The sequence below is a fragment of the Nicotiana sylvestris genome, chromosome 1, assembly GCF_000393655.2.
Source record: "Nicotiana sylvestris chromosome 1, ASM39365v2, whole genome shotgun sequence".
NCBI classification, from domain to species: Eukaryota; Viridiplantae; Streptophyta; class Magnoliopsida; order Solanales; family Solanaceae; genus Nicotiana; species Nicotiana sylvestris.
In genome coordinates, this window is record NC_091057.1 from 117,145,862 (window position 1) to 117,161,604 (window position 15,743).

At 40.9% G+C, this 15,743-nt stretch overlaps 1 protein-coding gene across 1 annotated transcript; it reads right to left on the bottom strand.

Annotated features, from left to right (window-relative positions):
- Positions 1–257: 257 nt before the first annotated feature.
- Positions 258–1,046, bottom strand: LOC138873748 (uncharacterized). Its single transcript, XM_070152226.1, has one exon. It carries the CDS (start codon positions 1,044–1,046, stop codon positions 258–260), a length of 789 nt encoding a protein of 262 aa, XP_070008327.1.
- Between the last annotated feature and the right edge of the window lie 14,697 nt (positions 1,047–15,743).

The following is a 15,743-nucleotide window of genomic DNA, read 5'->3' on the forward strand; positions in this document are numbered from 1 at the left end:
TAAAACTATGTGCTCATTTTCTAGGATATTAAAATTATTTTTAATTAATAGGGAAATGGTGGTTCTTTTGCATGGGTAGTATTAGGATTATTAAGAAAATTCTTATTATTTTGGATGGTTTCATTAGTGGTTTCCTCTAAAACCATGTGCTTATTTTCTAGGATATTAAAATTATTTTTAATTAGTAGGGAAGGGGTGGTTTTGGCCATGGTTGTCGGATTTCTCACCTTGGAGTTGGCAGTTAGTTTTATCAACCTTTATATCCATTGAAGCAGGGAGCCCTTTAAATCCTTTGATTTGTAATGTAAATATTTAGTATCAAGATACTTACCAGTGCTAGCATTGAACATTTTAACAGGGATACCTGGACCTTTGGAGTTGTTGATTGGCTTGGTGGTATTTTGATGAATGTTCCTTTGTGATGGCCTTTTTCCTTTACTAAACGAGACTATTTTCCACTCCTCTTCTTGTTTTTCCATCATTGAGTTGGTTGCCTGTGCTTCAGTTCCTGCTTTAATAGCCATGGTATCTAATTTGATAAAGGTGCATTGATTTTTTGTGTATCCCAGCCTACCACAATTTGTGCATAGAAAATTATCTCTTTCATAGTGGATGTGTTGTTTGTATTGTCCCACATATAGAAATGGTTGGACTGGGATTTCTAAGGGAAGTTCAACACATAGCCTTGCATATCTTCCACGTAGTGTAGTTGAGGTACAAACATCCACCTTTAGTAAACGACCAATTGCATTGCCAATTTTTTGTAGTATTTTTCCATCGTAAAATTCTGTAGGCAGTTGTGGGAGTCTAATCCAAACAGCCGTTGTTGTCAACTTCTCTTTGGAAGCTACAAAATTTGGCTTCCATTTTGTAATGGAGAGGAAGTGTCCGTTAATAAACCAAGGGCCTTGTTGAAGAGCTTTTTCCATATTGTCCTTTTCTTTGAACTTGATTATAAAGTAGTCCTCTCCAAGATCAATCATTTGAAAATCTTCCGTTGGCCTCCATAGGTCTTGGATTTTATTTTGCAAATAGTGGTGCACCATGCGTTTGCCAACTAATTTCACTATAATAGCATACTTTCAAGGTTCGTAAATTCTTTGTCTATCTTCTTCTGACAAAGCAATAACTTTGATACCTCTTGTAATGAGGGACTCCAGATTGTCAATCCTTTCTTCCGCTTGAGAGCTATCGGGTAACTCTATATCTTTATGGTTTAGGTTAGCATCAAACATCATCGGATTATATGTTGTTAGCATGTCCTTGAAGGATAACGTAGTATCTAGGTTGGATTGTATGGAAATGTCATGATCAATATCAGGTGGTTTGGGTGGTTTTCGGCTTGGGGATTCGTGATTCTAGAGTTTCATTTGAGAGAGAAATTCCGTTGCTTCTTGGATAAGCTGACATGGGAGTCGGAAGTATACAGACTACATAATTGCTCTATTCCTCGAATTAATTGATCATTGTTAATTTGGGATTTTCAATCTATTTTATTATATGGATTTGAAATTGTCTTTAACTAATTTTTTGTGATTTTAAGGGCTGGTTCGGTTTGTTAATAATAGATTTGGCATATGATATATTAGATTTGGTATTTGACAAAATCTGAATCATCCGTACGGTTTAGTACTTTATGTTTGATATGTGATAGATTGTGATTTACGTGAAATCTGAAACTCAACGGGACATTTTAATTCACAATTTTTTAAAATGTACATATGTTATTATTAGTTCATTCTCTTGGATTTCATATCACAACTTAATAATTGTGTACACGTTCGCGTGACACGAGTACGATTTAAAAATAAATATTCGTTGAATGGGATTTAGGCGCTTTAATTAAATAAATTGTTACGGTTCCCGTGACGTAGTTAAGACACTTAATTTCTAAAATCCTGGGGTACATTGATGTCACCAGGCCACAATTTCATCTTGTTAATAAAATAAACATGTTGTGGATCGTGGGTACGGTTCCCTTGACATGATTTGCCATGTGTAATCAAATAATTAGTTGTATAACAATTGAATTATTAAAAGTGGTTTGAAAGGGTTAAAAATGAACATAGGTTTCAAAGATGTTTTTAAAATCAAATAAATAAGCCAATAATAACAGTTGAGCGATCGTGCCAAAACACGGAACCCGGGAATGCCTAACACCTTTTCTCGGGTTAACAGAATTCCTTACCCAGATTTTTATGTTCGCGGACTATAAAACAGGGTCAATCTTTCCTCGATTTGGGATTTGAACCGCTGACTTGGGACACCATAAATTATCCCAAGTGGAAACTCTGAATTTTAAATAAAATAATCCCGTTTCGATGGTCGCTTTAATTGGAAAAACTCCTTATACCCTTTTCGGGGTAGGTCAAAGGAGGTGTGACAGCTCTGGTTACACTGCTGGGGAAAAGAACCCAGAATCTTTGGTTTAGGTTTCAAGAATTCGAGCTTAGAATAATTGTTATATTTGTCTTTTATTTATTATCTGGTTTTATTACATGTTTGGGCCTAATGTGCTAAATGTTGCTTTTTACCGCTTTGATACTACTTGAACTGTATATAAACTGCTATGAAACCCTTTTCTTCTCATCTTCAGGGATGTGCACGGTGGCATGACTCCTTTTCTGTTAGTGTCATACCTTAAATTAGGAAGAGGCTCTGACAAGTTACAAAGCCGAATGACCATTTGGTTCCCGGTACGTAGGCCCCCTCGACTCGAGTCGTCCGCTCGGGTACACAAGTCTAGAACAACATACCTATATTTTGAACTTAGAATAACTCAGCCTCATGCCAGATCCCTAGTAGGAACGCTTGTTTGCATCATATGCATTTGACTTTGGGGACTCAACACAGGGGTTGTGTTGAGTTGGGTCCGTCTAGGACAGATGTACCTAAAAAATAAAAGACCATCCTGATGCATACTATGTGCTACATGTTGCAGTTTTTAAGGGTAAAAAGGTCATTTGGCGGACCAATGATAGTTGAGGGCAAATGAAAAAAAAAGAAAAAAGAGAGGGTGAAGTGTGAAAAATAAAGCAAGTAGGGCCCAATTATGTTTTCTGTCACATTTTTATTAAGAATAAGAAAAAAAATGAAAAATTCAAAAAAAAAAGATTTTGCACTTTTTTATTTATCATTTTTCGAAAATAAAAAAAAGGAAAAGAAAATCCAAAAAAAAAAAAGAGTTTACATGTTTCTAAATTAGTTGTTTTTTTAATTCTTGCCCATATCCAATCTGCCCGAACGACGCATACCTGATTCTCGTCTTTCGGGGCGTGATACATAGGCAACTCACATAGGGTCCGGTCTTCCTAGTAAGCCTTAGGTTCTTGGCTTCGCGGGGTCGTAGCCAAATCTTGCATGTCTAGCTACTTTTGGCCATATCGATCATTCGACAAAATATGGCTATTTTCGCAAAGTAGTTTGTTTAATTGTATGGAGAGTCTTGAATCCACAATTAGGTGTCTCTTTACTTTAGAGGTCCGTCCTTGTTAAAATTGCATTTTCAGCCGCTTTTGGCCACGCAGGCAGTTTTGCAAAGTAGGGTTATTTTTGCAAAGGTTGTTCAATTAACCTATGCTTTAGAGTTCTAAGTCCACAACAAGATGTTTTCTCTGTGTAAGGTCCATTATATTGAATTTGCATGCTTACCCGTCTTTTGGCCACATTGGCCATTTCTATAAAATCGATTATTTCTGCAAAAGTAATTTTTCCATGTCTTAGAGGTCACCTTTGTTGAGTTTGCACTTCTAGCCGCCTTTTGGTCACGCAAGCTATTTTGCACAATCATGTCTTGCATGTGTCCAACATGGAGTGTTATTGTCTCACACAGTGTTCTAAATCCTTAACTCTATTTGGCTTTAGTGTCTTATGCAGGTATGAATCTACTTACAAGATTTTGAGCATGACAAACACCCCAGAACCGTCTAGTCAGGACCGTTGCATCCAGGAGTTGCTTAAGGAGAATTTTTTTTATATTTTGAGTCTATCTTTTTTATGCTATCGTGTACTTTGTAGTTATGTCCAGTAGCAATGATCTTTTAGTTGGTGTCGGAGTTTGTCATAGTATAGTTGAGTTGAGTTTCTCATTATCATATTTCTTGTTTTTGTTTTGAAAAATCAAAAACAAAAAGTTGTAAATGAATAATCCAAAAAGACTTTTATTTTTTTAGTTTAATTTATCCATTACTTGAACTACGCTTGGTCTGATTTATGAGGGACATGATACGTAGGCAACCTACATAGGGTTCGATCGAATCATTTTTTTTATTATTAAATAAAAATAAAAAGAAGGAAAAAAAGAAAAAGAAATAAAAAGAGAAAAAAAAAAATGAAATTATGGGATGTGAGAAAGAAAAGAATGATAATTAGAAAAAAAAGGAAGGAAAATGAGCAAGCTGAGAACTGGTATAAAAGAAAAGAAAAGAGGAGATTGAAATGAACAAATTGGGATGATGCCAAGTGACCTTGTGACCCTCGAAGTCATTCTTGAATCATTAATGGTTGCTAGGTGCATTGCACGTAATGTGAGATTATCTTATGTTAAATGCCCTAACGCTAACGTGATGACTTCATTTTGTTCCTTCATTATAGTAGAAGGGTGGTTGGTTTGTGGTTCTTAAAGTGGTAACTCTTCTCTGCAACATAAAGTCGAAAGGCAATGGCAGATGGCACCGGAATTGAGTTGGTTGGTAATGGTGCCGAAAAGCAATTGGTTGAACATGGCAATGGGTTGGTTGAAGAGGTAAGGATGTTAAGACAACACATTGCGGACATGTATCAGACTTGGATGACTGGGAAGGCACCGCCACCGCCACCACCTAGCTTCTTAGATGCTACCCTTACCCAAATCCCGACCATAGTGCCAGATGATCCCCCATACTCTCCAGATCCACCCGTTTATCACAACTTTTCCAACCACCTTAGCAGCTCCGTCACTCAACCTCCAATTACCTCTCCCCAAAATTGCTCTCCTGTCATATCCACTACCCCTATGATCACAAGTTCTCAACAATCTTCCCTTCATAGATCCAACAATGAACACCCACTAAAAGCTCATGATGCCCAATATTACCCCTCAAAAGTTGCCCACAAGGTTCCTGACTCATACAAGCAGAGCTCTCAGGATGAGCCTCGTGTTGAAAATGAAAAGTTCACAGGAAGAGAAGGGCGAGATGAGATATCCAGGAAGCTGAAAGGTATAGAACAGTCCTTACGGAGCATGCAAGGGATGGGAAATCAGATTAATATGTTCCCTAATGTTCATCTACCCGCGGGGTTTAAAGTGCCAATGTTTAATTTGTATGAGGGGCGTGGAGATCCGGTAGCCCATCTGAGGGGTTATTTCAGTGAAATGAGAAGTGTTGGCGGGAAAGACGAGTTGCTGATGGTATATTTCAGTGAGAGCCTGACTGGGGTAGCCTTGGAATGGCATACACGTCAAGATGTCAGTAAGTGTCCTACATGGCATGATATGGCTCAAGATTTGTTCGACACTTTCAATACAATATAGGCATTACCCCAGACCGTTCCTCCCTATTTAATATGGAAAAGAAACCGGAGGAAGGTTTTAGGGATTTTTGTTTCAGATGGAATAAACAAGTTGCGCGGGACAGTCTTTCAATTGATAGAATAGATGCTTCTGAGCCCCGCCAACGACACGATCCAGTGGGCATTCCCGCTCAACACTTTCAGCCTCAATATTGACTCCATGGATATCCTCGTGCTCCAAATATTTCTCCCCAATGCTACTTCTCTCCACAAAATCCCCAAAGTCATACCTCACCTTCCCAGTACCCTATCCATAATGCACCTCCATATGCTCCACGCCCATGAGACCTGCGATGGCCTGCACCATTTCCGCAAATATCTTACCCGCCTCCTCAAGCATATCAACCACCTACGCACAAAAGTTTTCAATCGAGTCTAGAGTACAAGATGAGAAGGCAACAGCAAAGAAAAAAGTCTTTCACTCCTATTGGAGAATCATATGCCAGTCTGTTCCAAAGATTGAGGCAATTGGACATGTTGAAGCCGATTCAGATAAAAATGCCAAACCCTCTTCCAAAGAATTTTGATTTTTCTCAAAGGTGCGCATATTGCTCTAATGCCCTGAGACATGCCATAGAAAAGTGTTGGCATCTGAAAGGAGCAGTCCAGAAGCTTATTGATGCAGGTGACATTACCGTGCAAAATCCAAATGCAACAGATACTAGCCAAAGTTCATTGCCTGTTCATAATGAGACGCATATGGTGGACATGATTTTTGTGGAAAAGAAATATGAGAACTCTTCTGAGATCCTCGGAGGGCCACTTGCCGCAAAGCTTTCAGCCCTATCACTCTTGGTTCCGGAAGTTGATCCTAAGAATGAGCCGGCCAAAGAGACCCAAAAGCAGTTTGCCAAGGACAATGCAATGAAGACTTATGAAGGTTCTAGTAATGTTGATGCGGAACCCAGTGGCTAGTATGTCAAGTTTGGTTATCGGAAAGATGCTCCTTTCTTGGCCAACCAGGGAGGAGTCTTGGTGGTTCATTTTGCTGTCATTTCCGTTGTCCGAGTTATTTCGGGGTTGTAATCCGGATATTGTATTGTCACTCAAACCCTTTTATCCTTTTATTTTGCGTAGTTCCTTTAGTCGTAGTAACTCATTTAGTGTTATCTCGGTTTGTTCCAGGGTTGTATCCTAGTTTATTTTGCTTGTCTTGTTGTTCAAATCCTTCACTGTCTGTCTAATGTAATTTTCTGTTTTCTGTTATTTCTAGTCATATTTTGTTTAGTTATTTTCTCCTTTTATAGTTCTTTTCATGCTGGCTCTAGTGACATTACATACACACATAATTCTAGGCCTAGTCTTAAAAGTTAGTTTAATAATGAAGCAATGAAATAATTTTGAAGATGATAGAGTGTGACGACCTAAAGGGTCATCACCTATTTTTAATTGAATTGTGTGCCTCCAAGGCCTTGGAAACATCATTTAGAGTAGCCTCGATTTGTATGCGCAGTCCGAACGCGTAGCTGGAAAGCTTAAATATGAAACTCTGTAAAAAATGCTAAGTTTTGATGTTAAAATGAATAAATTTGACTTCGGTCAACATTTTGGGTAAATGAACCCGGACACGTGATTTGACGGTCTCGGAGGGTTCGTAGGAAAATATGGGACTTGGGCATATGCCCAGAATCGAATTTCGAGGTCCCAAGCTCGAGAAATGAATTTTTATGTGAAATTGTTTTATGAAATTGTTTAGGGAAATTCGAAATGAAAACTGATTAGAAGGTGATGGTATCGGGCCCGTATTTTGGTTTCGACACCTGGTACAGGTCTTATATATGATTTGAGTCATTCCTATGAAATCTTGTTAAAAACGGACGTCGTTTGATGCGATCCGAACCTTAATTGAGAAATTTGATGTTTAAAAGGGTTTTGAGAAATTTCATTGATCTCGAGGTTTAATTCGATGCTCGTGATGTTATTTTGGTAATTTGATTACACGAATATGTCCGTAGGATGTTTTTGAGGTTGTGTGTATACTTGGGTTGGAGTTTCGAGGGCTCGAGTGTGTTTCAAGTAGGTTCCGGGATGCCTTAGGCTTAGAAAGTCAGATGTTGCAGTTCAGGAAGTTGCAGGTCTCTGAACCCTCTAGTGCGGTCCGCGAGAAATCGCGTATGACCGCGGAGGGGCCAGCACGGCCGCGGTCGCCTTTGTGCGGTCCGTGGTAGAGGCTGTGCGGCCGCAGTCGGCCTTGTGCGGTCTGCATAGGGTGCTGAACTGCAGGTCTTCAGGGAGGCCTGTGCGGCAGCGGTCCATTTGATGCGGTCCACACAGGGCCTGATAGGGGTATAAATAAACAGGAATTTCAGTTATTTTTCACTTTTCAAAACCCCAAAAAACATAAGAGGCGATTTTTTGAACAACCTTTCTTCTCCAAAATGTTGGTAAGTGATTTCTAACTCATTTTCTCACTCCTTAACATCTTTTAACATGATTTCAACTTCAAATCAAAGATTTTCATGGGGGAAATTGGGTGTTTTGGGTAGAACCTAGGTTTTTCTAAAATTGAGGATTTGGACCTCAATTTGAGGTTCGATTTCAAAACAAATTATATATTTGGATTCGTGGGGGAATGGGTAATCGGGTTTTGGTCTGAACCTCGGGTTTCGACCACGTGGGCCCGAGGGTGATTTTGACTTTTTGGGTAAAACTTTGGAAAACTAATTTTATGCATTGGGGTTGATTCATTTAGCACTTACTGATGTAATTAAGTAACTTGTGAGTAGATTCGAGCAAATTGGAGGTGGAATTAAGGGGTAAAGCTATAATTGAGACTCAAGGCATTGAGGTAAGTGTTTAGTCTAACCCTAGCTTGAGAGATTAGGAGTTGAGTCAATTTGCTGCTTGATTCTTGTTGAGTATGACGTATAGGCATGGTGATGAGTATCTATACGTTGGTGTCAAGCATGATCGTGATTCTTGAATTGAAAGTTGTTGTGTTCTTAAATGACACTTGGGTGCTTTACTTAATGATCTTCTATGATTGAGCATTTTCAATAATTGAACTGAGTACAATCTAAGTTGATATTGGTTATAGCTGATTTTCCCTTGCTGGGAAGTTATTATATTGATTATTTTCCCTTGTCGAGATTCCATGAAATTGCAAGATATTATGAAATGGGAGCATGTGGTACGCCTAACACAAGATATTATGAAATGGGAGCGGGTGGTACGCCTACCACAAGATATTATAAAATGGGAGCGGGTGGTACTCCTACCACACGATATTATGAAATGGGAGTGGTTGGTATGCCTACCACAAGATATTATGAAATGGGAGCAGGTGGTATGCCTACCACGAGATATGAGAAATGGGATCAGATTTCACGCCTGTAACAAGATGGAAACTGAAAGTGAAAGCTATCTTTACTTCTCTTTATTTGTGTTAGAAGTTATATTGTTAGCTTCCTTGTTATTTCTTGTTATTTTGTTTTGTCAGCTACCCCAGAAGCATATTCCCCTTCCCTAGCTTTAATTGCTTATTATCTGTTTACTTTTCCGCCATATATTATATAACTACACGTTTATCTAGAGTCTAGTCCTAGCCTCATCACTACTTCGCCAGGGTTAGGCCAGACACTTACCAGCACACGGGGTCAGTTGTGCTGATACTACACTCTGCACTGTGCATAGATCCAGGAGAAGCTTTCGAACAGTAGTTGGAGGTCTTCCTTCAGTCCATCCGGAGACCTAAGGTAGACCTGCAGACATTCGCGGGCCCTGACGTCTCCCTCTATCTCTATTTCCTGTTTCCTTTATCTCTTGCTCAGGAACAATACTATGTATTTTCTTCAGACTTTGTATATAGTGACTCTTAGACAGTCTATGGTACTATGACACCAGATTTTAGATTATTGAAGTTTAAAAGTGGTAATAGACGTAGCTCTAAGCTTTGTAAATGTTGACTTCCGCCTATTTCCTAACTTCCACTTTATTTATATTATCGCCCTATGTTTGTTTTAAAGAAGTAATATGAAAAAGGTAGTAGATAGTTAAGGGTCGGCTTGCCTAGCTCACATTAGTAGGCGCCATTACGACTCCCGAGGGTGGGAATTCCAGGTTGTGACAAGTTGGTATCAGAGCACTAGGTTGCATGGGTCTCACAGTTCACAGACAAACTTAGTAGAGTCTGAGGGATCGGTACAGAGACGTCTATATTTATCCCCTAGAGGCTACAAAGTTAGGAAAACTTCACATTTGTTCTTTCTTGTCATGCGGTTCTGTTTCCCAATACTGATTGAGTCTCTACTCCATTCTTTTGCAGATGGCGAGAACATGCGCTTCCTCATCTACCGCTCAGCAGCCCAATCCCCCAGAAGCAACTCCCACGAGGGGCAGAGGTCGTGCTAAAGGCCGAGTTAGGGGCAACGTTCAGCCCCGAGCAACAACACCAGTGGCAGAGCCTCAAGTTGATTTTGATGAGGAGGTTCCGGCTCCAACAGCTTCGGTGGGCCCAGCTCAGGTCCTAGAGGGTTTATTGCTACCCCAGTTCTTCAGGATGCTCTGGTCCGATTAGTGGGCCTCATGGAGAGTGTCACCCGGGCAGGCTTGCTTCCTGTAGCACCAGCCATGGAGGAGGGGCCCAAACTCCTGCTACTCTTACTCCGGAGCAGGTAGCTCCTCAAATTCAGACTCCAACGATTCAGCCAGTTGGAACAGTACAACCGGGTATAGTGGCTCAGACCGATGATGGAGCAGCTATGTCTGCCGATGCTTTGTGGAGGCTGGATAGGTTCACCAAGCTCTTCACATCTACTTTCAGCGGTGTATCTACTAAGGATCCCCAATATTATCTAGACAGTTGCCACGAGGTTCTCAGGAACATGGGTATTGTTGAGACCAATGGGGTCGATTTTGCTGCATTCTGCTTGTCTGGATCCGCCAAGACTTGGTGGAGGGATTATTGCTTAGCTAGGCCAGCCGGGTCGCCATCTTTGACTTGGGAGCAGTTTACAGTATTGTTTTTGGAGAAGTTTCTCCCCGTGACTCAGAGAGAGGTCTATCAGAGGTAGTTTGAGCGCCTCCAGTAGGGTTCCATGACGGTCACCCAGTATGAGACCAGGTTCATTGACTTAGCTCGCCATGCCCTTGTCCTACTTCCTACCGAGAGAGAGAGGGTTAGGAGGTTTATCGATGGTCTTATTTAGCCGATTCATCTTTAGATGGCCAAGGAGGCAGGGAGTGAGATCACTTTTCAGGAGGCAACCAATGTGGCCCGCAGAGTTGAGATTGTTTTGTCACATGGAGGTGGTCATGGGTCGGATAAGGGTCCCCTTCATTCAGGTAGATTCAGTGCTACCTCGTCTAGAGGTAGAGATTCGTATGGTAGAGGCCGTCCTCATAGGCCCTTTCAATCAGCTCTTCAGGTTTCTCATGGTGCTTCCGGTAGCCGTGGTCCTCCGATTCAGTATTCTGACCTGCAGTCCTTCAGTGCACCACTAGCACCTATCAGTGCACCACCGCTTCAGTGTTTTCAGGGTCGTCAGCCCCAGCAGCAGAGAGCTTGTTTTACTTGTGGCGACCCGAGGCACATTGCTAGGTATTGCCCTCGAGCTTCGAGCAGTTCTCCGCATCAGGGTTCTGGTGCTATGGTTCAGGCACCAGATGTCTCACAGACTGCCAGCCAGCTAGAGGTGGGGGTAGAGGTGCTAGAGGTGGAGGTAGAGGTCCTAGGGGTGGAGCTCAGGCCGCCAGAGGTGGAGGCCAGTCAGCAGCCAGCCGTCCTAGAGAGGTAGTTTAGGATGGTGGGGCCCAACCCCGATGTTATGCCTTCCAGCAAGGCCCGAGGTTGAGTCTTCATATGCAGTGATCACAGGTACGGTTCTGGTTTATGATAGAGATGCTTCAGTGTTATTTGGTCCAGGGTCTACATACTTGTATGTGTCATCTTATTTTGCACCGTATCTGATATTGCCTAGCGATTCATTGAGTGTTCCTGTTTATGTGTCTACATCGGTGGGTGATTCTATTATGGTTGATCGAGTCCATCGTTCTTGTATTGTGGTGATTGGGGGTCTTGAGACTCGTGTAGATTTGCTGCTTTTAAACATGGTCGACGTCAATATTATTTTAGGGATGGATTGGTTATCACCTTATGATGCCCAATTTTACCCCTCAAAAGTTGCCCATAAGGTTCCTGACTCATACAAGCAGAGCTCTCGGGATGAGCCTCGTGTTGAAAATGAAAAGTTCACAGGAAAAGAAGGGCGAGATGAGATATCCAGGAAGCTGAAAGGTATAGAACAGTCCTTAAGGAGCATGCAAGGGATGAGAAATCAGATTAATATGTTCCCTAATGTTCATCTGCCCGCGGGGTTTAAAGTGTCAATGTTTAATTTGTAGGAAGGCCGTGGAGATCCGGTAGCCCATCTGAGGGGTTATTGCAGTGAAATGAGAAGTGTTGGCGGGAAAGACGAGTTGCTGATGGCATATTTCAGTGAGAGCCTGACTGGGGTAGCCTTGGAATGGCATACACGTCAAGATGTCAGTAAGTGTCCTACATGGCATGATATGGCTCAAGATTTGTTCGACACTTTCAATACAATATAGGCATTACCCCAGACCGTTCCTACCTATCTAATATGGAAAAGAAATCGGAGGAAGGTTTTAGGGATTTTTGTTTTAGATGGAATAAACAAGTTGCACGGGACAGTCTTTCAATTGATAGAAAAGATGTTTCTGAGCCCCGCCAACGACACGATCCAGTGGGCATTCCCGCTCAACACTTTCAGCCTCAATATTGACTCCATGGATATCCTCGTGCTCCAAATATTTCTCCCCAATGCTACTTCTCTCCACAAAATCCCAAAAGTCATACCTCACCTTCCCAGTACCCTATCCACAATGCACCTCCATATGCTCCACGCCTATGAGACCTGCAATGGCCTGCACCATTTTCACAAATATCTTACCCGCCTCCTCAAGCATATCAACCACCTACCCATAAAAGTTTTCAATCGAGTCCAGAGTACAAGATGAGAAGGCAACAACAAAGAAAAAAGTCTTTCACTCCTATTGGAGATTCATATGCCAGTCTGTTCCAAAGATTGAGGCAATTGGACATGTTGAAGCCGATTCAGATAAAAATGCCAAACCCTCTTCCAAAGAATTTTGATTTTTCTCAAAGGTGCGCATATTGCTCTAATGCCCTGAGACATGCCATAGAAAAGTGTTGGCATCTGAAAGGAGCAGTCCAGAAGCTTATTGATGCAGGTGACATTACCGTGCAAAATCCAAATGCAACAGATACTAGCCTAAGTTCATTGCTTGTTCATAATGAGACGCATATGGTGGACATGATTTTTGTGAAAAAGCAATATGAGAACTCTTCTGAGATCCTCGGAGGGCCACTTACCGCAAAGCTTTCAGCGCTATCACTCTTGGTTCCGGAAGTTGATCCTAAGAACGAGCCGTCCAAAGAGACCCAAAAGCAATTTGCCAAGGACAATGCAATGAAGACTTGTGAAGGTTCTAGTAATGTTGATGCGGAACCCAGTGGCTAGTATGTCGAGCTTGGTTATCGGAAAGATGCTCCTTTCTTGACAACCAGGGAGGAGTCTTGGTGGTTCATTTTGCTGTCATTTCCATTGTCCGAGTTATTTCGGGGTTGTAATCCGGATATTTTCTTGTCACTCAAACCCTTCTATCCTTTTATTTTGCATAGTTCCTTTAGTCATAGTAACTCATTTAGTGTTATCTAGGTTTGTTCCAGGGTTGTATCCTAGTTTATTTTGCTTGTCTTGTTGTTCAAATCCTTCACTATCTGTCTAATGTAATTTTCTGTTTTCTGTTATTTCTAGTCATTTTTTGTTTAGTTATTTTCTCCTTTTATAGTTCTTTTCATGTTGGCTCTAGTGACATTACATGCACACATAATTCTAGGCCTGGTCTTAAAAGTTAGTTTAATAATGAAGCAATGAAATAATTTTGAAGATGATAGAGTGTGATGACCTAAAGGGTCATCACCTATTTTTAATTGAATTGTGTGCCTCCAAGGCCTTGGAAACCTCATTTATAGTAGCCTCGATTTGTGTGCGCAGTCCGAACGCGTAGCCGGAAAACTTAAATATGAAACTCTGTAAAAAATGCTAAGTTTTGATGTTAAAATGAATAAATTTGACTTCGGTCAACCTTTTGGGTAAATGGACCCGGACACGTGATTTGACGGTCTCGGAGGGTCCGTAGGAAAATATGGGACTTGGGAATATGCCCAAAATCGAATTTCGAGGTCCTAAGCTCAAGAAATGAATTTTTATGTGAAATTGTTTTATGAATTGTTTAGGGAAATTCGAAATGAAAACTGATTAGAAGGTGATGGTATCGGGCCCGTATTTTGGTTTCGACACCTGGTACAGGTCTTATATATGATTTGAGTCATTCCTGTGATTCAAAAAAGTTTTTGGGCAGAAACTGTCAATACTGCATGCTGCTGGTGAAGAGGTGCATGATCAGGTCCCTTCTAAACAAAACTCAATATTAACTGCTGAATGGAAGAAAGCCCAAGCTGACTCATCTAAGGACCTTTGGCTACAAATGCTTCGTTCTCAACAATGGGAATGGAGCTCTTGGAAAATTCGATGCCAGAGCTATGAAGGAATATTTCTGGGCTATACATCACAAAACAAAGCCTAAAAGTATACAACAAGAGAACTCAATGCGTTGAGGAAAACGTACATGGCATATTTGATGAATCTAATCACTTATGTGGAAATGAGTCTCATGACAAAAGTGATCAAGCTAGAGAGTAATCAGTTGTCTCTGGTGAAGTTATTGACATGGAAAATGGGAAGGCTGAAATGATGAATCACGTCAAAGAATCAATTGAGAATGGTGCAACCATATCTCCAACTGATGGAGAGGAACCTGGTCCCTCGATCACAACAACTGAAGCTAAAAATATAGTTGTCGATGTTGTTCAAGAGGCACCACATGTTGATATGCGAAGCAATCAAGGTTCACAGTCAAAAATACATGGACCTTCTCACAACGAGGTTCAAGTGTCTAACTGGAAGCACAAAAGTTCACCCCCCTTGATAACAAGGTATGGCACCTTGTTCCTCGACCTTCAGATTGAACAGTTATAGGAACTACGTGGGTATTCAGGTACAAACTTGATGAGTTTGGAAACACACCAAGAAACAAGGCAAGGCTTGTAGTTCAAGGCTACAATCAGGAAGAAGGGATTGACTATGATGAAACTTTTGCTCCAGCCGCTCGAATGGAAGCTATCATAATTCTTATTACCTTTGCATCACATATGGAATTCACATTGTTTCAAATGGATGTCAAAAGTGCATTTCTGAATGGATTTCTAAAAGAATAAGTATTCGTCAAGAAACCTCCTGGATTTGAGAATCATGAGCATCCTGAGCACGTTTTTAAACTCGACAAGGCTTTGTATGGGCTAGAGTAGGCTCCTTGTGCTTAGTATGAAAGGTTGTCAAAATTCTTTCTAGAAAATAGCTTTACAAGAGGGAAAATTGAAAACACTCGTTTTTTGAAGAAACGAGGAAGGAACCTACTCATTGTGCAAGTCTATGTTGATGATATCAGTTTTGGAGAAATAATTGACTCCCTATGTGAAGAATTTGCAAAACTCATGGGAAGTGAGTTTGAAATGAGTATGATAGGAGAAATGAATTTCTTCTTGGGTCTACAAGTGAAGCAATCTCAAAAGGGGACAATGATAAGTCAGTAGAAGTACATCAAAGAGCTTCCGAAGAGATTTGACATAGAAACATAAAAAATCATTGACACTCCTATCGCCACAGCAACTCGTCTAGACATGGATGAACCTGGTTCCTCTGTAAATCAGACCATGTATAGAGGTATCATAGGGTCACTTTTGTACCTCACAGCAAGCAAACCAAATATTGTTTTCAATGTGGGTCCTTGTGATATGTTTCAATCCAATCCAAAGGAATCTCATCTAAAAGTTGCCAAGAGAATATTGGGATATCTCAAAGGAACACAAGACTTGGTTCTCTACTATCCCTCAGGAGAGAATTTTGATCTAGTTAGGTACGCAGATGCTGACTATGCCGGCTATCTTGTGGACAGGAAAAACACATCCGACATGGCACATTTTCTAGGTTCATGTCTGATTTCATGGGGTACGAGAAAACAAAACTCAGTGGCACTCTCTACCGCAGAAGTTGAATATGTTGTTGCAACATGTTGTTATGCATAACTCT

Excerpts from the sequence above, each read along its gene's own strand:
- LOC138873748 (XM_070152226.1), bottom strand. The coding sequence starts at position 1,046 with ATGGTGCACCACTATTTGCAAAATAAAATCCAAGACCTATGGAGGCCA.